The sequence below is a fragment of the Ceratotherium simum genome, chromosome 38 (assembly GCF_057802395.1).
Source record: "Ceratotherium simum simum isolate JZ-2026a chromosome 38, ASM5780239v1, whole genome shotgun sequence".
In the NCBI taxonomy this organism is placed as follows: Eukaryota; Metazoa; Chordata; class Mammalia; order Perissodactyla; family Rhinocerotidae; genus Ceratotherium; species Ceratotherium simum.
Window position 1 is genome coordinate 15,297,961 of NC_141937.1, and position 25,690 is coordinate 15,323,650.

General features: G+C 39.4%; 1 protein-coding gene across 6 annotated transcripts in view; it reads right to left on the reverse strand.

The window, feature by feature from the left end:
• Positions 1-25,690, reverse strand: part of ESR1 (estrogen receptor 1) — a 268,749-nt gene that overhangs the window by 14,098 nt on the left and 228,961 nt on the right. For 5 of the 6 annotated variants that reach the window (XR_015550092.1, XM_087424944.1, XM_087424943.1 and 2 more), the window contains 1 exon segment: positions 19,997-20,130. Coding sequence is in view for 5 of the 6 variants with exons in the window: in XM_087424944.1 (XP_087281070.1) it covers positions 19,997-20,130 (134 nt within the window). In the remaining variant the exon portion in view is untranslated. 6 annotated transcript variants of the gene reach the window in all.

Here is a 25,690-nt window from a genome sequence, read left to right on the forward strand (position 1 = left end):
AAAAGCTTTTACAAGGCTGTACACAAAAAGTCCAGGATGTAAGTCGGCTGTGGAGAGGGAAGCTTAAATGAGATAACGTTTTCTCAAAATTATTAAATAATTTATTCACTATATGCAGTCTGATAATTGAATGCATTATGTAAGCTTTCCGACTATGCACTTAGTTAAAATGATTTCAGAACAGTTGTACAGGTACCACAAAGCAACACAACTGGTTGCAAATACATAGAAGAGATGGAAGACTCTTCTAAGCAAAATTAGAATCAACTATTATAAAATAGTAGACATCAATGAAATAATTGTGTTATTGCCTCCTATGTGTTTTTAAATAATTTTGTAGCATGATAAGAGATCTATTTTGTGAAAAGTACTTATTAAAATTATTTTGGGGTTCTTGTGTTCTGTCTTACACTGACACTGTCTCCAGAGGTTTCCAACACACTTCTTGATTGCCTCTTGTATGTATTGCTATATCTTTTTCCAATCTGTCATCTCTTTTCCATTGTTTAGCCACAGGATATGGTCTCCAGGGTCTCTTTTTAAATGCTAGAGACTATATTTATTTGCCTTGAACGTAGTGGGCTATTAAGATAGGATATATATTTCTATTTACTTTGGTACTTCTTCATCCTGTATCATAAGAAAAGGAACTACTTTGAAAATACACTATAATAAAGCCGAGCTCATTTGCAAAATTATCCTACTTCCTCATTTATTTATTTTTTTTGCTTTGACAGTCTTTGGTTTTTCTTGGTATGTTATTACTAAATCAATTTATTTATTTTTTTTATTTATTTTAAAAAAAAAAATTTTTTTAATAATTTTATTTATTTTTTCCCCCAAAGCCCCAGTAGATAGTTGTATGTCATAGCTGCACATCCTTCCAGTTGCTGTATGTGGGACGCGGCCTCAGCATGGCCGGAGAAGCGGTGCGTCGGTGTGTGCCCAGGATCCGAACCCGGGCTGCCAGCAGCGGAGCGCGAGCACTTAACCGCTAAGCCACGGGGCCGGCCCTACTAAATCAATTTAATTTATTTCTCCCTTCTTATCATTTATTAATAGGCCTTGGTTAGTTTTTAGTTTTCTTATTCAGATATTCACCTCTACCTCTGCTTTTTCATGTGCCTGGGCTTCTTGTACAGAAAAGCTCTCAATTATCTTCTTATAGCCAAATATTCATTATAAATACATGTAAGCATTTTAGTACTTTATTATGTTTTCTACTGCAGTCAAGCGTGGGCATCTGCATTGAAATACATATTTTATTTTAAATTAGTTTAATATTATTTGTCCTTTATATGACAGTTACAAAATTAAACTGATTTAAAAAACAAATAACTACAGGTATAGAAAAACTATCATCTATTTATTTCATTTCAGGATGCTCAAAGGGATATGTATGTTTTATTAGCCTGGTATTGTTTACAGGCAATTCTAAGAGATTTTCCTCTAGTTGGTGATCCTCAGACACGGCTGTCTCTCAGAATCGCCCATGGAGTTTCCCAAGATGCAGCTACCCAGTTTCCAGCTGCCGATTGGAAGCTGAGGGTAGAGCCTTGATATCTGTGTTTTTAAAAAACTCCTAATTGATGAGTCTGATGCACAGCTAGGCTTAAGAATCACATGATTACCATGGTTTCTTCATATTGTGGCCACTAAAATGTAAAATCTTGAAAACATGGACTGTATCTTCATGCTGGGAAAAGTGCCTGATCATGATGCAAACCAACTTTGAAGATGTCTTCTCCATGTATTTTCTTGCCCTGAGTGGTCCTCCATGCTTTTTTTTTTTTTTTTTTCTTTTGGCTGAGGAAGACTCTCCCTGAGCTAACATCTATGCTGATCTTCCTCTATTTTGTATGTGGGTTGCTGCCACAGCATAGCCACTGACGAGTGGTGCAGGTCCACCCCCGGGAACCAAACTTGGGCCACTGAAGCAGAGTGTGTTGAACTTAACCACTAAGCCATGGGGCTAGCCCCATTCATGTTTTTTTCTTCTTTCTAGCTGGCTGGTTAGAATGGAGATAACTCTTAGGGTGGCCTTGGAAGTCACTCAGTGAAGACTGCAGAATCTGCACCAGCCTGAGTCCCTGAATGACCACATGGAAGAGGGCTCTGACACTAACCTGTTCTTGCATTCAGCATTGTTAAGCAAACAAGAAATAAACCTTTATGTGTTTGAGCTGTTATACATTTCAGAGTCTATTTGTTAGAGAAGTTGTCCTCTCTAACACAAGATGAGTAGTATTTTATGGCTTACTGACTGAGGAAATGAATAAATGTGTATAACAATGGATACAGTCACAGGGAATTTTTGCATACCTCCTTTTTTGCCATTTTCTACATTTCTAAGGCCTTAGGTTGCATACTTTACTTAGGAGTTATTTCTCTTCCCAAATCCAATGTTGCCAAATTTGGTTATAAAAACCATGATCTAGATTCTAGAACCACCTCATTATCCTCTGTCATGCTAACCATTCATTCTAAATACTAACATACAGTCATGTGCTGCATAACAATGTTTTGGTCAACGACGGACTGCATATACGACAGTGGTCCCATAAGATTAGTATCATACAGCCTACCTGTGTAGTAGGCTATACCATCTAGGTTTGTGTAAGTACACTCTATGGTGTTTGCAAAATGACAAAATCGCCTAACAATGCATTTCTCAGAACGTATCCCCGTCGTTAAGCAAGGCGTGACTGTACTTCATAGCAACCGATAAAGTAAAGAACCAAGAGGCAAGCCCAGGACATTGGAACGTTTAGTTAGCTGTGGTTCAAAGACGCAGCTCCCAACATTACTAAGGATTTCAAAGAGATTGCTCTTTGCTGTACAGGAACTGAATTCTCATTTCACAAACTGAATGAAAGAGTATTGCTTTGAGCAATCTTTGTCCACAGGTAGGAAACTTCCATCCTTCTACTGATGTGTGATTATTTACCTGCAAGGTGAAGAGCCCGTTCATAACCAATCCTTGAACAATGTTTACTGTTACACTAGTATTTGTAAGATCACATGCTCATTCAGGCCCTAGTCTAAGAGGTCTCAAAGTGTGAGGGATCACAGTGAAGAGAAGTGTTCTTGCCAGAACTCAACATGGGAACATGGTAGTCCTGTTCACTTGGCATCTTTATATACCCACAAGTGCCCTAACAGCAGAGAGGACTATGAAATCATATGCTAATGATTCAGTGACATTTATCAGTTTAATATAATTTTTTAGTGAAATCTACTACATGTTCTAGAAGGTAAATACTTGGTACATCAGTGCATTCAAGCTGACTCAAAGGGCAAATCTCTTACTGATGATTTCAGATGGCGAAACTAATGAACTGCATCAATTGACTCGAGAAGAAATCTTAAATGTGCACTCTTTTAAAAAATAATTTAAGTGAAAGCCATGTGTCTCACTATTATGTAAGAAATCACAGTTTTTCATTTTTGTAATAAATAGTATCCTAGCTTCATACCTTTTAGGATAAAGCCATTATAAATCTACATTTTGCTTAGGAGTTTTGTTAGTTATATCTGTAACATATTAAGAAACAGCCAGGGTTCTGATTTTCCTGTTCCTCAAACAGTCAATTACTAGGTTTCTCAGGTCATAAAGAAGATGTTCTGAAGAGACATTTGATGGAAAATGTGCAGCCTGTTATTACAGAGGAGTTTGTTCACAAGTTTCCATGTGGAATTCCTAGTCCCAGTGAGTTGGCCTGGTCTCAGGAGGCCTTGAAGTTTTCATTTTTTTCCCAGAAAAGGCAGGCTAAAACAGCCTGGATGAATTCATTTCCCTGGACCTCACCTTTCCTTGCTTGGCGTTTCAAGGACAATGGTGCAACAACACAGAGCAGGAAACAGCTCTTACTCACTGGGGCAGAGTGTATTTTCCAAAGATGACCACAACAATATCTCCCATCAACATGCTTCTCTACAATGTGATCTTGGCTCTCTTCCCATGGGGAGGTGCAATGCAATCTATGCCCCTCCCTTGAGTCTGGCTGGAGCCATGACTTGCTTGTAATAAAAAAGATGGTCTGAAGCGATGCTGCGTGGCTCCTAAGAGGTTGGCATACAAGGCAATGCAGCTTCTGTGTTGTCAGCTGGGACACTTCTGGAGCCCTCGCTGCCTTCCAAGAGGTACAGTGCACCAAGCTGTGTAGAAGCCCAGGCTACATGGAGAGACCAGAGATAAGCATTCTGGTTGACAGTTCCAGCTGATGTCCCAGCCAACAACCAGCATCAATTGCCAGCATGTGAATAAAGACGCCTCAAGATGACTCCAGCCCACGACTATCAAATTACCCCTGGTTGGTGAGTCTCCCCATCTGAGGCCCCAGACACTGTGGAGAAGAGACAAGCCATTCCTTCTGTGCCCTGTCCAAATTCAAGACCAGTAGAATTCAAACCTTTTGTTTTAGCTGTTAAGTTTTGGGATAATTGATTACGCAGCAGCAGTAAGCAGAATATACCTGGACATCTGCACCAGACACTTAGGGAGGAAAATGATCCAGAACAGGCAGGTTGTAGATTAGACTCCCGATCTGGTACATCATGAGACCTGAAATAGCATTTGAACACTTCCTACTCCATATTATGAATTCTGTTGCCTACCAGCACCTTAGCCCAGCCCTTGACCTTCACTCTCGTTGGTGGATTGGGAGAGCTCATCCTATCAGTACTTTGTGCATTTAACAATTTTCATAGGATGCCTTTAGCCCTAACCACCACCCAGCTGATTATGAAAACATATGGATCTTCCGCTAACTGGCAACCCAAAATATCTGCTCTCTAGTCTCTCACTGGAGAATGAATCACTTTGAATTTGAATTGACAATCCTTATCAAGCGCTGGTTGTGAGAAACAGACTTTGTAGAGATTTGCCTGAAGGAGAGTTTTTATGTTGAACAACTGCTCTATTTTATTTTATTTTCATTAAAAGCCTGTGAACCTTATAATGGAATGTGTTCTCCTCTTTGCTTTGGCCAACCAAAGGGAATTTAGAGCCAAATGTGTTGCCATTCCTGGGAACTATACAGATGTACTTCTGTGTGCTAATCTGACTCCTGGATTTATTATTTTATTCATATTATTTTCCCTCTTTCCAGATTTTGACAATTATTGGTTTACTCCCTTCGCATCGTATAAAATTTAGTAAGCCATTTCAAATCCTCTGTGGAACAGGCAATATATAAATAAAATAATGAAAAAGACATCCCTCCATCTTGTGCCAAGTCAAAAAACAGTGTTAATGTGAATACAAATGTTTATAAAACATCATTAAAAATGACATATGATCTAAGAATATATAGCTGGCCGAAATGCACATGTTCACGTCATCCTGAATGGAACAGCACTGTTTGGACACCCTGTGATGCTCAGCATCGGTCACTAATAAATGAAGGTAGCACCTTCTTGGTTCTGATTTGCATGTTTATTTCCAGAACCACAAAGTTCCAGATACATCTCCCCCCTTTTTCCTAGACATAGAATTGAAATGGCTGTCAGTTCTCTCTGATTATTTTGGAAAAGATAACTAGGGTCAAAAATTACTATTTCAGAGAGATAAGTGAGAATGAAGATGGTACATACTCTTTAGGTCTATCAATCCCATCATTGCAAGCGAACACTACAGTGGATGAAAATTGTATTGAAAAAGTGTCACTTGACTATGACAGGTTTATCTCATTTTTCCTTAAGGAAAGATAGGTCATATTATATTGCAAAAAGGAGATATAGAATTCCAGAATTATGGATTTAGAAGAGGCCTTAAGTTCATCTAGTTCAGTGGTTTTCAAATCATTTTGAGAATCAAAACCCCTTAAAAAAATAAACCTCATGTGAAACCCTCACATATAAACTGGGTGAAGTCAAACTTCTCTGATGAAAACAGAGAAATGAGGGAGCCTATAGCCCACTCACTCAGCCTCTCCCACTTTACCCCATGTCCCCATCCTCTGGTGACTCAGAGGCTCCTTCTGGAACACAAGGCTTCAGCAGCAGAAGGTTTATTTATTTTATTTTTGTGAGGAAGATTAGCCCTGAGCTAACACCCATTGCCAATCCTCGTCTTTTTGCTGAGGAAGATTGGCCCTGGGCTAACATCCGTGTCCATCTTCCTCTACTTTATATGGGACACCGCCACAGCATGCCTTGATAAGTGGTATGTCGGTCTGCACCCAGGATCCAAACCTGCAAACCCCAGGCTGCCAAAGCAGAGCACACAAACTTAACCACTATGCCACCAGTCCAGCCCCAGAAGAAGGTTTAAAAACCAGTGATCTCAAGAGAATGAGAAGACAAGCCACTGACTGGGAGAAAACATTTGCAAAAGACATATCTGATAAAGGACTGTTATACAAAATATACAAAGAACTCTTAAAAGGCAACAATAAGAGAACTAAAAACCTAATTAAAAAAAGGGCAAAAGACCTGAATAGACACCTCACCAAAGAGGAAATATACAAATGGCAAACAAGCATATGAAAAGATGTTCCACATCATATTTCATTAAGGAACTGCAATTTAGAACAACAATGACATACCACTACACACCTATTAGAATGGCCAAAATCTGGAACACTGACAACATCAAATGCTGGCAAGGATATAGACAAACAGGAACTCTCATTCATCGCTAGTAGAAATGAAAAATGGTACAGCCACTTTGGAAGACAGTTTGGCAGATTCTAACAAAACTAAATATACTCTTACCATATAATCCAGCAATCATGCTCCTTGGTATTTACCCAAAGAAGCTGAAAATTTATGTCCACACAAAACCTACACATGGATGTTTATAGCACCATTATTCATAATTGCCAAAATTTGGAGGTAACCAAGATGTCCTACAGTTGGTGAATGGATAAATAAACTGTGGTACACCCAGACAATGGAATATTATTCAGTGCTAAAAAGAAGTGAGCTATCAAGCCATCAAACAACATGGAGGAATCTTAAATGCATATTACGAAGTGAAAGAAGCCCATCTGAAAAGGCTACATACTGTGTGATTCCAACTATATGATATTCTGGAAAAGGCAAACTATGGAGTGAAAAGATCAGCGGTTTTCAGGGATTAAGGAGGGGGGTGGGAGGTACGGGCAGAGCACAGAGGATTTTTAGGGCAGTGAAACTATTCTGTGTGATACTATAATGACGAACACATGTCATTACACATTTGTCAAAGCCCACAGAATGTACAACACCAAGAGTGACCCCTATTATGAACTATGGACTTTGGGTCATAATCATGTGTCAGTGTAGGTTCATTGATTATAACAAATGCACCACTCTGGTGTAGGATTTTGATAGTAGGAGAGGCTGTGCATGTTTGGGGAGGAGGGAGGACATGAGAAACCTTTCACTCAGTTTTGCTGTGAACCTAAAATTGCTCTAAAAAATAAAGTTTATTAATAAATATATAAATAAATTTTAAAAGACTGATGTAAAAAAACAAAAAACCCTACTGATCCACTCCAATTATTTTAATCATTGGGAAACGGTGGCTCAGAGAAGTTAAGGAACCAGGGCTACTGGATGCTAGAGCTGGGAGGGGTTTCAGGCAGGGCAGCTAGGCTGGACTTGCCCGAGGTCACCCTGTCGGTAAATAAGTGGCAAAGCTGGAACTAGACTCAAATATCCCTCACTCCTGGCCCAGGGCTCAAAAGCTACACAAAGAATTTCCTAACTTCAAGGTTTGTGAGAAACTAGAAATGACTGCCAATGGACTCGCCTCCAGAGAGATTTGAGAAAACTAATAATTTTCCTGGAATGATTTAGGAGCCATCGGGCTTTTCAAAACAGGGGGCAGGATGGCGTGGAGAAAGGATGGAGTGCCGGTGTCCACAGGCATCTTCCAAAAGTCTCTTTAATTAAGAAGTTTCACCAAAATGTTAACAATGATTACTTTTGTGTGGTGAAATTATGACTACTTGGGAAATTATTTTTCTTGGTGGTTTTTCGGTATTTTCCAAATTCTCTGCCTTCAGCATGTATGACTTTCGTAATATGGTGGAGGAAAATGCTACTAAAAATACAAAATCAAAGTCCCTTTCATTCTTATTATTTCACTTTGTCAGTGCCTGGACCAATGAGAGGAAGACAGATCTGAGAATGGATATTCCAAGGAATAAAGAGCTTGCTGTAGGGGAATTACTTATCACTATTGTCACAATATTTCTATCATCCCTTAGGCTGTTCACATTTCTGAAACTCTTCAAGGCTTGTCAGTTCAGCAGTGAATAGAGCTAATAAATTTGTTACTAAAAACTTCTGAGCATAATTTTCTTAGCTGGAAATAACTCTGACATGTCATCAATAACCTGAGCTACATATCTGAGTGCAAAAAAAGATCAGCTTCAAAGATTGGCAATACATCGTCCCCAGAGGACTTGCAAGTTGGAATACGAAGAAAGCACAGCATTAAGCTTTTACTAGAAGGTGCTCTGTGTTTGGCTTTCACTGAAAGTTATGTTGTCTCTCGCAAGAAGAACATTTGTTATACCAAGAGAAAGAGCAGATGCTTCACCTGTCGAGATGAAAATGAATTTTACATTCAGGGTTTAATTCATGACTGTTGTTGAAGCCAATTTTAAAGAATAAACAAACTGCTCCTGCCAGTCCCCCCCTGACATTCATGCTTTGCCATCCTCAGAGCTGAATACTCTTCTGAGCTGGACCACAGAGCCCGGCATGTGTCTGCTCCCAGTGGCAAGAATCTGAAGACTAGACTACACTTGATCCTTGGGACCTCAGTGGGATTAAACAAGGCACTCTTTGAACCAGCAACTTCTTGGTCACCAGAGAAGGGCACGGATGCAGCAGTATTGGGGTCAGGCAGTAAGATGCATCTTCCAGCCTCATAATTGACTAGGAAAGGTCATGTCCATCACACAAAGCCCAAAACCCAGAGCAAATGAAATCACTGGAGGAACCAGGTTGTCCTTCCTTAGGTGAGTTTTCAAATAGAGGTGCACTTTCAGCCATTCAACACTTGGTCTTTCTTTTTTGTAAATATCACTTACAAAAACAAGTGGCAAAGGGACCAAAGGCAGCAGGTAAGACATAAAATGCCAACCCTTTGTGCACCCTGACTGCTTGGAATGAGCAGTTTACTAGCACAGTGTCTGTGCAAGCCACAAATCTTAAAATCAACATAACAAGTATCTGTATAGATGATAAAAGAAAACAAAGGTCTCTGAGATGATAATTTGCTTCAAAAGGGGTGAGCTTGGGATGTTTATAATATGATGTTTACAAGAGGACCTGTGTAGAAATTCCTGACTTTGGGTCTTTCGCAGCAGTGGGCAGTAGCTGGGAGATAGGAAGCTGTCTGCTCTCTCTGACTCCCCAGCAGTCTGCACCCACTTCTGTCTGCCATATTGCATGATAAGATTACATTTATGCAAAAGTGTAATTTGATTAAGGTTTCTGGAGGCAATATGTATCAAGAGTCTTAAAGATGTTTATACCATTTTACCTAGCAAAGTAGCCACTTCTAGAAACGTATCCAAAGTAATAATCAAAAGTGGGCAAAAGATATATTAAAAGAATGCAAAACAAGCATTATTTATAATACCAAAAAGGAGAAATCACTTCAGTGTTTAACAATATCAGAGTTCTTGAATAAATGATGTTATATCCTCATGAATGATTATGCAGCCATTTAAAATCTTATTTTTAAAGAAAGTACATGTATAAAATCCTAATTAAAATTCATAAATATAAATATGAATATATATACACACAGTATGGAAAGAAAAGAAAATAGGACGTAACATGAATTGAGTGCTAGTCTAAGTAGGCATCGTTCTAAGAGCTAACTTGTATTAACGGGTAGGCGCTATTATGATTGGTAGTCTAGTGGTTAAGATTTGGTGCTCTCACCACCACGGCAGCTGCGGTTTGTTTCCCAGTCAGAGAACCGCACTACCCACCTGTCGCTTGTCATACTGTGGCAGCTGTGTGTTGCTGTGATGCTGAAAGCTATGCCATTGGGATTTCAACTACCAGCAGGGTCTTCCATGGTGCACAGGTTTCAGCGGTGCTTCCAGACTAAGATAGACTAGGAAGAAGGACCTGGTCACCCACTCCTGAAGAAACTGGCCGTGAAAACCCTATGAATAGCAGTGGAGCATTGTCTGATACAGAGCTGCACGATGGGAGGATGGCACAAAAGGACTGGGCAGGGGTCTGCTGTGCTGTGCACAGGGGCGCTAGCAGTTGGAATCCACTCCACAGGACTGACAACAAACTATTATGATCTCCATTTCATGGACCTGGAAACAGAAGCACAAAGCATTTAAGCAACTTGTCCAAAGTCATACTACTAAGAAGTAGCAGAAAGGGTATTTGAACTTGGAGCTAGAGTCCTTTGCTCTTAACGCTTACACTGTCTTGCGATAAGATACCTCAAAACGTCCACATGGTTGGGTAACTTTGGGTTGTTGTTTATTTCCTTAATAATATATTTTATATTATTAAATTACCTAAATTGAACACATCATTTTTTGTAATCACAACTTTATTTTTAACAAGAATAATTCTCTTTTTATATCTGTCTTTCTCTTCAGACCATAAGGTCCTTAAAGTAGGAACTGCCTTACTAGCGACTACTACTATCATCACTATTGGTGTGACCCCTGGGTCACCTTGATGGAGCAGTCCCTAGGTTCCAGGGAGCAGCCGGCATGCCTCACTTCATGGAACCACAATGGAGGAACTACTGCTATGTCCCATTTGACAGATGAGGCAACTGAAGGCAACTTTACATTTCTAGCACTTAACACAATGCCTGGAAAGTAGTAAATCCTTAATAAATGGTACTTAAGCTAAGAAATAGTAGCTTATCAATTCATGGATATCACTCAGTTCAGTAGGGTATTGCTGTCTCTCTTAGATGCCAGAAGAAAAACAAAACCTAAAAAGTAGATATAAAGTAAAAACTCAGAAAAAAATAGAGCTGAGGCAACCTCAATCTACCTCAACACACCAAAGTAGCCATATGCCCTCTGGGGGCCAGTGCTGAAGGAGGCTGAAGCTGATGCAGTGCTCAATGAGCCTTTTTTGTCCGTGGGAGGGGGAGGAGAAGACAGAACTCAGAGCAGGGAGTTTGTTTTTCCATCTTTCTTTCAACCAAGAGAAGCAGTTGGATGTAGCCATAGGGCCACGAGTGAAAGGCTAGGCCCAGAGGTAGATCTTCCATCTAAGTACAGGAGCATTTGGTTTAGACTGAAAACTTTACAGGACAGTTTGACATTCCGATGAAATGTTTCCGGAAGCATACGTATTCTATTATGCTTTTACTTGTTCAATAAGTAGCATGTGGAGAAAGAAAAACCCATTAAAAAACAATATTTTTTATTTTACTTCTGAGCTCAAGAAATCAGTGGGATTTGGTTGTTTTCCCATGGTTTTCTTGAGTTCAAGTGTCAACACACTTCTAGACTATAGTTCAGTATGCCTGGCATGGGGGCAGAGGGAAGGCACCTAAGGTCCTTCCACATATAGGGTCTGAGTTTAGGGTTCTAGTCCTTTGATTAGAACAGGGAGATCTTGACACCAAAATCTTGGTAGGATGTTAGATTACTTAAAATTTTCCATTTGGAGACAAAAACAGACTATAATAGTAATGACGATGTTAGTTTATGTTTTTAAGCTATCTTGCTATGTCATAACAAACCTATAGGGTTGACAGGACTATTTAGAATTATTATTATTTTTTTGAGTGTGAGGAAGATCAGTCCTGAGCTAACATCCATGCTAATCCTCTTCTTTTTGCTGAGGAAGGCCAGCTCTGAGCTAACATCTATTGCCAATCCTCCTCCTTTTTTTCCCCAAAGCCCCAGTAGACAGTTGTATGTCACAGTTGCACATCCTTCTAGTTGCTGTATGTGGGACGTGGCCTCAGCATGGCCGGAGAAGCTGTGTGTCGGTGCGCGCCCAGGATCCGAACCCTTGGCCACCAGTAGCGGAGCGCGCACACTTAACTGCTACGCCAAGGGGCCGGCCCTATTTAGAATTATTATTTCCATTTAATAGCTGAGGAAACCAGCAAAGAGAGGTCCAGTGGCTTGATGAGACCCTCACTGTTAGTTTAACGGTGGAGCCAGAACTTCCCGCTTATCTTTCTTCTGACTCCAGCTAAGTCCTGCTCATCCTCAAGACTTCACTGAAGCATCAGTCCACATATAAGGACCCTATTGTCGCGTTTCTGCAACACTCAGTGCTCACCTTCATCACAGCCCTTATCTCATGATACTGAAATAATTAGTTAATTGTCTGTGCTCACTGCCCAACCCAATGTGTGTAAGAAACAGATCTTATTCATTTTTATGCTTCCAGTGCCTGGCACAGTTCTGAGCACAAGCAGATGCTCCCTCACAGCTTGCAAAATGGTTAGTTTTATAATATACTAGAGAACTATTTTAGTTTAGCTGAAATTTCATCATCTACACCAGTAGTTTTCAAACTAGATTCCACATACTCCCAAGAATTAAAGATATATTCTCAAAGGTCCTTAAATTGCCTTTTAGAATTTTAAAATTTTGTGCGGAATCTCTGGGGGTGGGTCACCACATAGGGATTTTTTTCAAAGACCCCCCCAGATGATTGAAATGTGTGGAATATTGAGATGTACCGATCTAGATAATCCATATAAACTTTGACTCTTTCCTAAGTAAGATATTTTCACCCACGCTTATGATTGCCTTAGAATCCAACAGTTATAGTTTAAGTATCTCAGATAAATAAACACAGAACAGAAGCAAATGAAATACACAAGAGATGTGTTCTCGTGAAAGCCAGATGATGTCACAGCGTGCTGCACAAGCAAAGGCATTGGGATTGTTCTGAACACAGGCAAGTGGTGGGAGAACTGAGTCATCACCAGGGTGCTTGGTAGACCAGCAGACCAGAGGTCTGCCTCAGGCATTTTGCAAACAGCAAGTCAATTTCTGCAAAAACACTATTGTCAGTTTGCCTTTTAGTTTGTATTTAACTTGTGAATTTGTTTTGGTTTTCTACTTATATAACAGCTATAAACATATGGAGTTTATACTTGGTTGTCTATTTAAATAACAAATATGGTTATTCGTATTTAAGCAACATTACAGTACAAAGAATGTTTTAAGTCAGCACTGGGGGAGTCTGTGTCATTTTTGCCTTTTTAAATGGATCCATACATTATTCAAACTTAAGAGTACTGGCTTACATGATTTCTGGGCCCTAGAGAAGGTGGCTCAAAATGGTCATTAAATCAAGGACCTAGGATATGGCTTCCCCTTTTGATGATGCTCTTGAGAGCACAAAACGATAAGTAACTGCTCCTCCCCATGAAGTTCTGAGAATGAGTGAAAAATTGCGCCTAACATCAGGAATGTTGCAAGGATTTCTAGTCTCCCAATGGCTGCTGCCTTTTGCTCCATCCCAGGAGTTCACATTAGGGCTCCCCAAGTCTTCCCCAGGCTACAATAACTTGGTTGGTTTCCCCAGTTCTTTAGAAGCTCCAAGAAATCTCTGGAACAAGATTCAGGAACCAATCTACCCTGTCTTGGGCCTGAGACTATTCCATTCACAAGAAGGACATCTTTGTCATAAGAATGTAATTTTTTAACCCCAAATGGCAGGGGCAAAATCCCACTGCAGAATTTCCAGGCATGAATTTATTTATTATCTGCTAAGAAGAACATAGTAATTTCGTTCATAGGGTCAATTTCTTTCATAGGGACAAAATTTCCTCCAAGGTTTTAGTATTTGGAGAGCATGGACAAAGCAAACTAACGTTTGTGTGCATCTCTTATGTGCCAGACACTAGGTGGCTGTTCTTTCAATAGTCACAATTCTGTGAGTTGGGTGTCATTATTTCCATTTTACACATGAGGCTCAGGGAAGCAGCTTATCAAAGGGCACTACCCTTTAAATAAGTGTCAGAATTGCTTATCTTGAATGCTAGTCCACTCTGATGACAAAGTCAATGCCACACTAGGTTTTCAAGAAATTAACAGAGGCCCTTAGGCTTGTTTCAGGCCACACCAGAAGTTAGCAGCAGAGAAAGGCTCCGAGAGTTGAGTCCACTGCCTATAGAATCCAGTCAGCCAGAGAGAAGAAGACAATGAACCACTTAATAACTATGAAGTGCCATTTGTCTCAAAAGAATGACAATAAGCAGGCTCCCTTGAGAGGACGCTTGGCATCACAAAGAACTCAAGAGATAATATAATCAAATTTTCTCCATTGTGAGAACAATGGGCATACCTGACAATGTGCCTATTTGCGATTTTCAAGGCCCGTTCCTATCAGAAACCTTCAACTGTTGAGAATTAACGATCTTCACTGTTTACACTCAATGTGTTTTTAAAATGTTCTTTCCTCTAAATATAGGGGCTCTGAACCATTGTCTTATTTCTAAATTTAAAAATATAAATGCTCTAAATAATTGTCTAATAATTAACGGAGAAAGTGCGAAGAATTCAGCTCTGGAGAGAGGAAATATTCTCTGTGATGAGAGCTTGTTATAATTAATCATGAAATAAATGCTTCTCTGACCAGAGTGAACACATATACAACAAACGCCTGTCATCAGCTTCAGTATCATACGTTTCATCAAGGCACCAAGATGACAAAATATGCCATATTAGCAGAACAGAACTAGATGACACATAACAGCTGGTACCATTTTTATGTTTATGTTTAATATATATACACCTGTCCAACATTCCATATCCCTTTTTTCTCTATATGAACACCAGGGTACACACTTTAGAGATGTTGCCATAATTCTTTCTGGTATTCTGTTTTTCTTTAACTTTTCACCCTGTGGTTTTTGGCTCTTTATTCCCCTTTATTACTCTACCAACTGAAAGAGAAAAGTCGTCTGAAGATCAATTTGGGACGAACAGGTAACCAAGGATGCAACATTTCTATAACATAAGACATTTCAGGGGTAACAAATGGGCCCACTGAGGGTAGCACAGGGATCCAGCAGACACAGAGAAGACTTCTGGGTAATGGGAGTTGGTTCATGGGTCAGGAAAGCAAAGAGGATCTACTATTAAACAGAGGGCAGAGGAGCTGGAGTCAGGGGTCTCACAAGCTCTCCAGTGAGCCAGCTGGATAAAGTTACCCGGGAGTAGAGTGTGCAAGGCTCTTTGGAATTACTGGGGAATATAAAGAATTGTGGTCAGAAAGGAGTTCAAAAAAAGGTAAAAATAATTACTAAATTGAATTTGAAGGTTAACCCAAACATTTATTAGAGATTGTAGGTATATACATATTAAGCTTTGACTTGTGATTTTTTCTGAGTCTTGAAAAACACCCAGTGAAAGGGTAGTGTTCCGAATGGGAGTGGATTCTGAGGGGTTTATGAGGATCACATATGGAGGGCGGGGGAGGATGAGAAGAAACAGAGTGAACTGATGAATGAGCTCACTGTGATTTGACAGTGGCCCACTGCAGAGTTTTCATGAAGGTTGGCCAATATTAAGGTTCAAATAACAATCATTATCCATGAGATAAATCTTGCTCTAAAATTTCTCTTTTTGTTGTTAGTGTTCTCGAGATGATTCCAACTCCTAGCAATCCTGTGCACAGCAGAGGGAACCCTGCCCAGTCTTTTTGCACCATCCCCTCATCTTCCTGTGCTGTATCAATGCTCCGCTGCTATTCATAGGTTTTCACGGACAATTTTTTCAGAAGTTGGTGAACAAGTGCTTTTTCCTAGTCTGTCTAGTCTGGAAGCTCCGCTGAAACCTGTCCACCATGGCTGACCCTGCTGGGATTTGAAATCCTGGTCCATAGCTTTCAACATCACAGCAACACGCAGCCACCACCGTATGACAACCGACAGACAGTTGGTGTGGTTCCCTTACCCTGAAACAAACCTGGGTCAGGCAATGAGAGCACCGAATCTTTACCACTAGACGACCAGGGCTGGCTAAAATTTCTCTAAACATAATAAAATAGCACAATTAACAAAGTCTCAGGGAACAGTCACAATCTCTATTATTATTCTCCTTGTGTCTCGAATATTTTTTTAAGCCTAGCGGGAGGTCTTTAAACTACAAGCATTTAATTATACTGAAAAAAACGCATGATTGACTCTAGTTAAACTAGAGATTCCCATGAGTCATGATGGTAGCTATCATTGATTAGGGGCTACTATGTTCCATGAACTGCATTAGACACTTTATACACAATTTCTCCTTTAGCTCACAATAATCCAAGGTGATGGACATTATTTTTCCCATTTAATAGTTTGATACTATCTAGATCTGTATAATGGTAGGAACAGCATGGGACAAATGGGGACTTTCCATGCCCTCCTGGTCATGTTCAACCAACAAGCGTCTATTAAATGACTGAATGGTGTAACATCTGTTTTCAGTTCACAGGTTAAAGACTGCGAGGAATGCAAAAAAGTAGTAATCGTTTATAGAGAAATCATGCATAAAGAACCAATCCAGGGTAAAGCAAAAACTGGGAAAAAAAAACTGTGTCACTCATTTTTGCATAGTTGGCACAAAGTTCATAGTAGGAATTCAATAAATGATGAATTATTGAATAAATGGATGAAATTATTAAAGAAATGAATGAAATCAGCCAACCAATTGACCAAATGCTAGACTGTGTGGTACTGGTTCTAAGAACTAACATAGTCTAGAGAAGAAAAGCTTATTACAGACCTGGGTAGTATCAAGATTTCCTGAATGAGGTGAGATCTGAGCTGGGTCTGGAAGAATTAGAAATATTGGAATTATGAAGAAGAACTGAAGTCACATTGGGCAGAAGGGATACTGTGAACAGGCACAGAGCCTCCTTCCTGGTTCCTTCTGTGCCTCCAGCCCCTATCCTTCTCTCACTGTTGCTCCCTCACAGCCTTTTGCCCTGAGCTCATCTGCTCTGTTCTCATTTGCCCTAATCTTGAGCTCTGTCCAGCTAGTCCTCAGAATGCCTTGAAGCTGGCAGTGACTTTGCCAAGGCATCTTTGGATTAACCAGGAACGCCTTTGTCCTTTGATGGGGAGTGGAAAAACAAACAGAGTTTGTCCTATGGAAGATTGCAGGCTTTTGCAAGCAAAGTAATAAATTATTCTAAATGAGGCAGAAATCATAACAAATATCTCCCACTCCCAAACAGCTATGAAGAGGGCTTCCCATGGAAATTTTGGCATTTGAGAGACCCTCTCAAGGACAAGACTTCCAGAAAGACATTCCTAGTGGGTCCTCACAAAGCCTTTCAATTCCCCTTGTGCCTCTGCCCCAAAGTCAAGGCCAATGTAAACACGCCCTTCTCAGACTTTGGTGACTGGGGCTCAACACAAAACCCAAGGTTCCTCCATACACTGAGCTCTTGTTTCCCAGGGATCAGAAAAGCATCTTCTAGCTCAGTTTTCCTGAATCATTTCCAGTTTGGCTTCTGTCAGAGATTCATGGAATTCGAGTCACTCTTTAATTTGTCTCATGATGGGTGAAGAGTTGCTCCGGATCACAGCCATGAATTGGTTGGGTTTTTAGAAAAAATCCATACCTCCAGTTGTGGGAAAAAATTGTTGATCATCGTGCTTACTCTGAAAAAAGGCTCCCAGTACCATACCACTGTGTTTCAGAGTCTTGTCCTCTTTGATTCTGTTTTTCAGGAACAATATGACATACTAGGAGCTGTGCTCAGCAGCAGATCTGCTTTTCAAAAACATAGCTCACTTTTGGAGTGAGAAGAGTGGGATCGCTTTTTACAGCTTGAGAGACAGCTTCTGTTTGGTTTACCACTTGCGAGCCGGCAACACCATCCTTGATGTTGAAAAGACGAGTTGCCTCCTTGATAGCTCATGAAAAAGACAGCTGTAGACTCTGTCAGTATACAGTGCCTTGTATTTCCAAAATAGTGTTCCAACCCTTCAAGAGCAAGGAAGCTCACAGAAGATTCTGAGAAAACGATGAAAGAACAAGGGTAGAGGAGGAAAGTTTAACTAGAGGAGGAATCAGGAGGAGGTCCAAATTCTGCAATGGGAAATACTGTTTTGAGATTCTGGTGCCAGTCTTTAATAAAACACTTTCATGTGAGGGCTAAAAGTTTTTTCCTCTGGGGTTTAAAAGACCTGGGTCTATGAATCCAATATTTTGACGGCAAAAGTCTTGCCTTTTTTGTATATAATGTTTAAAAAAAGCACCCTGTTATAGGAACAGAACAATAATGCAGAAAAAGGCTACATGGATCTGAAGGAAATATTTTTGGTTACAAGATCAGAGATCTACTGTGTTGATTATACAACTCTGGCTAATTTCACTTCCTGTCTGGCGAATTATTTCCTGGTAAAAGTGGGAAAAAAGTCTCACCACTTGATAAGCCTGCTTTCTCTGAAGTTAACAGATTGCCCACATGAAAGCCATCAGCATGTGCCAGCCCTCCACCGAAGAAGGAGCAGGTTCAGGACCTGGCACTGTGCAGCCGAGTGGCACTGCTCCCAGAACTCTCATCCAATAAAGAGCCATTGTGGGATCTGGACCCTTCAATGTACAGGACAAACGACTCAAATGAAAAGCACAATGCATGTGAGTGAAACCAGAAACTTGAATGTAGTGGTAATCATTTCCTTAGTGTCGATCACATTATTTTTCATGCAACTTCATTCTGTAATTCAGTTTTTGCCTAGTGTAATAGTACAGATTTCCATTTATCAGTTGATAAGTGAGAATGATTACTATGATAACCATTAAGCAATGTAGGTTACTAGCATCAGTGGAGAAGAGAAGTGGAAAATTGCTAGGGGAGGTGGGAAGGGATTGGCATGCTTCGGGAAGAGATAAAACATTGGAAAAGAGAAGGAAGTACTGATTCTCTACGTGTGTGATCAATACAGACTATAGCTTGGCTATTGGGAAATTTGAGACCATATCTAATGGTGTAAGAAACTAAATCCAAATCAGCCCTAGGGCTTCAGAATAGCTATGACTTCTATGTGAGAAGAAGGTCCAAGACAAGAAGTAGGGCCAGGGATGGGGGATAAATGTCCAGGTTAGGGGCATCTACTGTGAAGCTGACACCCAATTGCTGAGCTTCAGGCCCACAGACTGGAGATCTAGTGCTTAGAACCAAATACCGAGTGGGCTGAGAGGAGTCAGGGTACTAATTCAGGCTGAGCCATAGTTTCCATCTGGGTGACCTGGAGTGACTTCTTATACAACAGCTAAACTCACTACAATAAAACAAAACAAAAAAAAAAAAAAACAGATGCCGCTCTCAGCTAAGCTTTCTCAAATGAATAAACAGGAGGGAACAGTTGAATTAGACACCATAGACCAAATGAAAACCGCTCTTTCAGCTGGACCAATTTACTGCATTCCGTGTTCTTCAGTTTTAGGACCGGGTTTTTCTATCTCTGAGCCAATTATAATTTTCAGCTAATCAGTTTTGACCAGAAACATGGTCAGTGTCAAATAAGCCTCTTTCCTTATGATCTGGAGCTTGGAATTGGTCACAATTTCTCAACAGGGTCACTTGGTCTACTTCCTTTCTGACATATATAACTATCAACAGACATATGTCTATATATATGTACCACTTTAATAAAAACATTACAGTACCTGTGAAAGGATGTAAATATTTCAACAAAAAGGCCATTTGATTCGATGCCCAATTCAATCCTCAAAGCTGAATTTGGGACATGATATGTTTGAGGGGGACAGGAAGAAGTTAAAATATTCTATGCATATGCAAACATATATATGTGAAATATGTAAAAATTTAAAACATGAACACTAAACACATTGTCTAGTACCTTGTTTTGTTTTATTTTTAATTTTATCCATCATATTCGACCAGAGTGGTTCTACCTCCATAAGTAATCTACAATGACAATAGGTTATTTTAAATATGTCAGTGTTTCTTTCAATTTATGATCATGCCTTTGTAGTAGGTAGTTTGTATCTGGTTGAAAATACAAATAAATATTTCTTCCAGTAACCTAGCATTAAATTCTCCCATGTTATCAACTCACCAGAATTAAGCAAAATGATGGATTTGAGGCACACAAACTCCTCTCCCTGGAGATTCATCATACGGAACCGAGATGATGTAGCCAGCAACATGTCAAAGATCTCCACCATGCCCTCTACACATTTTCCCTGGTTTCTATAAAAACACGGGGAAAAAAAAAGAAAAAAATATTAAAGGACAGAAAAGCTTCCAGAAGACATGATAAGGTTCACATTCATAAAAATCTACTGGCTCAAATCTGTAACAAAAAACAGCAGCCCATTCTCTTCATGGAGCATGAACATCCATTTGAATTCTAGAAGGCAAGACAAAAAAAGATTTTCCATCAATAAAACATTTTCATTTCAAATTCTTAGAAGAGATGTGTTGTTCAATCCCAAAATCTGCTACATTAAAAGTAGAGTTCTTCAACCTACGGGTAATCAAAAATTATTAAGATTCAGGTAAATGATTTTTCTAATAAATATTTATTGATCTGCTACTATATTCTAGACATTGTGATAGTTATGGAACTAAAAATGGAGCCTCTACTCTCAATATGCTCATGGTCTTGAAATAATATAACCAGTTCTAATAGACTTGTATGAAGTGCTTTGGAAGTACAGAAGAAACTATGATAACTATGGACTATGGTTGGGCTGAAACCATTGATGTTGCCAAGAATGACAGGGTAAGAATTTGCCTAGTAGGTGGCATTTGAATTGACACTTTAAGAAAATGTAGGATTTTATGAGCAGAGGTGTGAGAACATCATTGGAAGAGGGTCATAAATGTAGAAAGAAGGAACAGCATGAAAAAGAACATAGAGCAGCATGCTAGAGATAAGAAGGAAACAGGAGATTAATATAGGAAAGAAGGACAAAGTCAGGTGATGAAGGATGTCATAAATCATTATATAAAGTTTAGGATCCTTCCCTTTGCAACAGAACCTTGGAATCAAAGATTTCACGTTAATAGTAGTAACTATTCAATAAGCAAATCTGAAGGTTCATAACGTGCAATACAAAAAAATAGAAAGTATTACTACCTTTTCCACAGGGTTGTTGCAGAAATTAAATGAAATAATACCTGTGAAAAGAATTCATTCATCTTTTTGTTTACAAGCTGAATTTCGGACATGATATGTTTGAGGGGGACAGGAAGCAGTTAAAATATTCTATGCATATGCAAACATATATTTGCGATATATATAAAAAATTAAAATATGAACACTAAACACATTGTCCAGTACCTTGTTTTGTTTTGTTTTTAATTAATATATTTTGGAGTTCCTCATCAACAGTTTTATGCAGCAACAGCTGCATAGTTTTTCACTGAACGAAATGCTATAATTTCTTTAACCACTTCTTTGTTGGTTGACATTTAGTTTGATTTCAAGTATTTTGCTGTTAAAAAAATTTCATGCAACGACTCCTTATTTTTATGTCTTTGGACACATGCATAGATAGCTATAGAATAAATTCCTAGATGTAGAATTGCTAGATCAGAAGACTTATGTATTTTTAATTTTCATAAATAGTTCAAATATTGCTTCCAAACAGCTTGTACCAATAGGCTGTTGGTTGGAGAATATACTGGTAGATGCTCTTTCTCTGAGTTGCCTGTTCTTGTCCTTTGCCCATATTTTTTAGTTGGGTTATTGGTCATTTTCACATTGATTCTTAAGAGCTCTTTATATATTACAGTAACTAGCCTTTTGTCCTATGTGCTTTTAATTCTTTTCTCGTGGTTTGTCATGTTTTTCTTTTGATTTTGTTTCTGGTATTTTCTTCCTCAAAACATTTAATTATAACATAATCAAATTTACCAAACTTTTCATTTATGGTTTTAGAATGGTATGTCTTACATGAAAAGTTCATTCTCCCTTTCAATAACCTATAAAAAACCATCTTACATTGCCTTCATTTTTTAAAATTTTATTTATTTATTTATTTATTTATTTATTTTTTTCCCCCAAAGCCCCAGTAGATAGTTGTATGTCATAGCTGCACATCCTTCTAGCCACTGTATGTGGGACGCGGCCTCAGCGTGGCCGGAGAAGTGGTGCATCGGTGCGCGCCCGGGATCCAAACCCGGGCCGCCAGCAGCGGAGCGCACATACTCAATCACTAAGCCACGGGGCCGGCCCACGTTGCCTTCATTTTTAATTCCATGTTTTTCCAGTTTAGTTCCATGCTTTTACGTTTAAATCTTTGATCTTCTGGGACTTATTTATTTTCATAACAATTTTATTGAGATACAATAACATTTCATATCATTCACCCACTTAAAGTGTACAATTCAATGGATTTTAGTATATTCACAGAGTTGTGCACCCATTATTTGGGATTTACTTTGGTGCAAGATAGATCAAGGATTCAGCCTAGTATTTTTTCCAGGCAGCTAGTTACTTTTCTTAACACCATTTATGGTATAAACCATCTTTTTCATGCTGACTTGAAATATGCTAAGTACTTTTGATAAATTCACTTACTTCTTAAAACCGCCCTCTAAAGTTAATATTATTTTTCCCATTTTCCAAAGGAGGGAATTAGGACTCAAACCTGCTAAGTCAAACCACAGTGCCTACCAACCAGAAGAAAGAATTCCAACAATAAGATTTTCTTTGTCTTCCTTTCAAGCTCTACCTTAATTCATTCAAACAGATTTATTGAGGGCCCATTATATACCAGGCTTTGTGTTAGACATTAGGGTACAGAGAAGAAAGTCATGGGCCTCATTAATAAAGAGATCCAGAACAGGGGCAAGATAGACAAGGAGAAAGATGGGTGCAATGCAGTGGGATACATTCCCCGGAAAAGGTATAGAAAGAAAATCTCTTACATCTAATGTCAGTCTCCCCAAATTTAACACATATCAATATTGAAGCAATTGTCATAGTATTCTCATATAAAGGTAAATGAGTTTTTATGTATGTAAAGTGCTTAGAATGGCCTGTGGCACACAGTAGGGGCTATATTTAAGCTATAGATATATTGATAGATCCATAGATGTCAAGGGAGAGATTGGCCTTTTTACCTAGAGTTTCCAGAAAGCTATTGCCAGGGTGCATTTTGCTATGACTGTGGAAATCCTGGTGCATGCAAGCTCTATACAAGCAGACGGGACTCTTTAAAAGCTATATTCCTCAACAGGGGGATGAAACGGTGGTGACAGCAAAGGATCAGTTGGCCTTAACCAGGCAGAGCCACACTAGAAGTGAGTTTTTCTTGTCCTGTAGTTACATTTTTTAAAAGTAGCACATTTTCTTTCTAGTGAAAAAATAAACAAGGATAGGGGAAAATGTTTGGAGGATGAAGTTTTAAAAATAACAACTCATAGCCAAAATAGAGAAATGTTCCTTTCTCAGTATAAAGTCTCTGTTTACTTAACAGACTGCACACCGGCAGGGGGGCAAGCTCAGAGTGGGAGGGAGCCTGTGTTCACCTGCTGTGAGCAAAAGTTCAGAGCAGAAACCGAGAAAGTGGAGTCTTAACGATTCCCCTTGCTTCTCCTCCCTTCTCAATAGTCTCCCACATTTCCCCATGAGGAGCTTGTTCTTAACTCTTGCCACAAGAGTGTATTCTTCTCAGTCTCTCCTCACTGGATATCTTGTTATTTCTAACCAGCAATTACCACCTGTTGACAGCACAATGGTTGCTCTTCAGCACACATCAGGAGCCATAGACTGAGCCCTCAGCGACGGCACATACCCACAACTCTCAATTCAGTTCTCTTTGTGTGTGTGTGTGTGTGTGTGTGTGTCTTCCTTTAGAGGATGTGGAGGGAGCTGTAAGAGTCTAGAAGAACTTTATGCTGATGTGTCCATAAGAATGAACTCGTTATCCTTTCAATGGGAAAAACTCACTTGGTCTAAACACTCCAGCCAAGCCACTATTTGTATAATAAATAAAAATTATGCACTTTGATGGCCCTGATGATATTTTCAGTAAATCACTAGAATGGTGCCTGCATGGAAATGACTTACTGATGACATGGTATCTGAGGGTCTCTCACTAGTATTATAACAAGGTGAAAAGAGTTAGCAATTTGTCACCTGAAGATCAGGTACAAATCCATGTGGACTTTCAAGGTTAACGGACATTTGTCACCTGCCTGACACAGAGGAACTCTTTACTGTCCACTGAGGTCACTACACACTGGGGTCAAGGCTTCATTTTCAAAGTCCTGCTGAAATATTCTATGTTAATTTGAAGGAATCAATCAGACTAGAGCATTTAACTCAATTTCAGAAGGAACAGATGAATCAACAGTATCAGAAGTAGGGTGATTACTAAGAATCTGGAGATAACATTACTACAATAAGACAAAATTAAGCTAAATCTATGAGGTGCTCCTGAGGCTGAGAAACATGTGTGATATAGAAGAACAAGATTTATTTTTAAAGGAAGCACAGCTTCAGTCATAGATCAGGAGTAGTTTACCAAGCAGACGAGCCCATGACCCCCACTGTGAGACGTGACAGCCCGCAGTAAGGAACTCCTCCACTGATTACATCAGTCTGGTGTTCAGAGTACCTCAGAATCCCCTTGTGGGGAAACCTTGCTCTGCTCCTTACTGTCTTCAAATGCAGTCCATTTGCACTTATGTAATGGGGGAAGTGACAGGGCTTGAAAGAGCATTTATGGCATGTCCAGGAAGTTTCTCCTCTATAGAAATGAAAGCCTGTTTTTCAGAAGCCCCAAAGTACCTATTCCTCCACAGGGAAAATAAAAAGCCCCAATGAGGGTGTGCAGATAAAACCTGCCCTGTTATATCTTCAAAAGTAATCTTACAAACTGTAGCTCCCCCATAGCGTCTCCTTGTATCGAAGGACATTGATAGATGGAAACTGAGAAAACCTAGGAGATCAACATAAGACATTTAATTTAGCTGTCCTGAAAAAAAGTAAAATATAGTTAGAAGAAAAGGTTACAAATCAAGATGCTGTTTAAAATCAATAGTGGCAGGTTTCGTTGTATGTAAAGAGCTTCTGTATCTTTGATGCTACAAAGTCTCTTATCACATGCTCTGAAATTCTGTGGCTCCACAAATATTTGTATGATCAAGAGGTTTACAGACACAACTCTGTGACGTGTGGAACAAAATGCTGAAGAGGGCAAATTCTAAGCGATATATCTTGAAAAATGCCAAATGTGAATGGCTATATCTCAAAGATGATTACTTGAGATGAAAGTGGTTAAGATTCTGGAGTTCAACTGCCTGGGTTCAAATCTTGATGCCACTGTTTACCAATTGTGACCTCGAACCAATTACCTAAACTCTGTGTGCCTGAATGAGCACATGGACAGAATCGCCCACATGGGACTGTAAGTTGAATAAGAAATAATCAAGCCATTAAGATACAGTAGTTGTTTGATATAGTGGTCAGCCTACAAGGATCAATAAAGAAATTCGTAAGGGAAGTGGGGTACTGCCATGACAAATGTTTACTCCCTTAATGCCAAGTAACAAGAAACAGATACAGCAAGATGGAGAGCCCTGTTACAACATTGCAAAATATCTGGTAAAACTGTGGTCTGAAATAACTTGCAAGGCAGACCACACACCTGGGGAAGTTGACAGAGAGAGTCTGAGTGATGCTCTGTGGCAGGCACTACAGCTGCCTTTAGTATAGGATTACAAGAAAGAGGTGAGCTTAGGCAAGAATTGAGTGGTTATCAAGCATAAATTGAAAAGAATGGAGAAATATCAA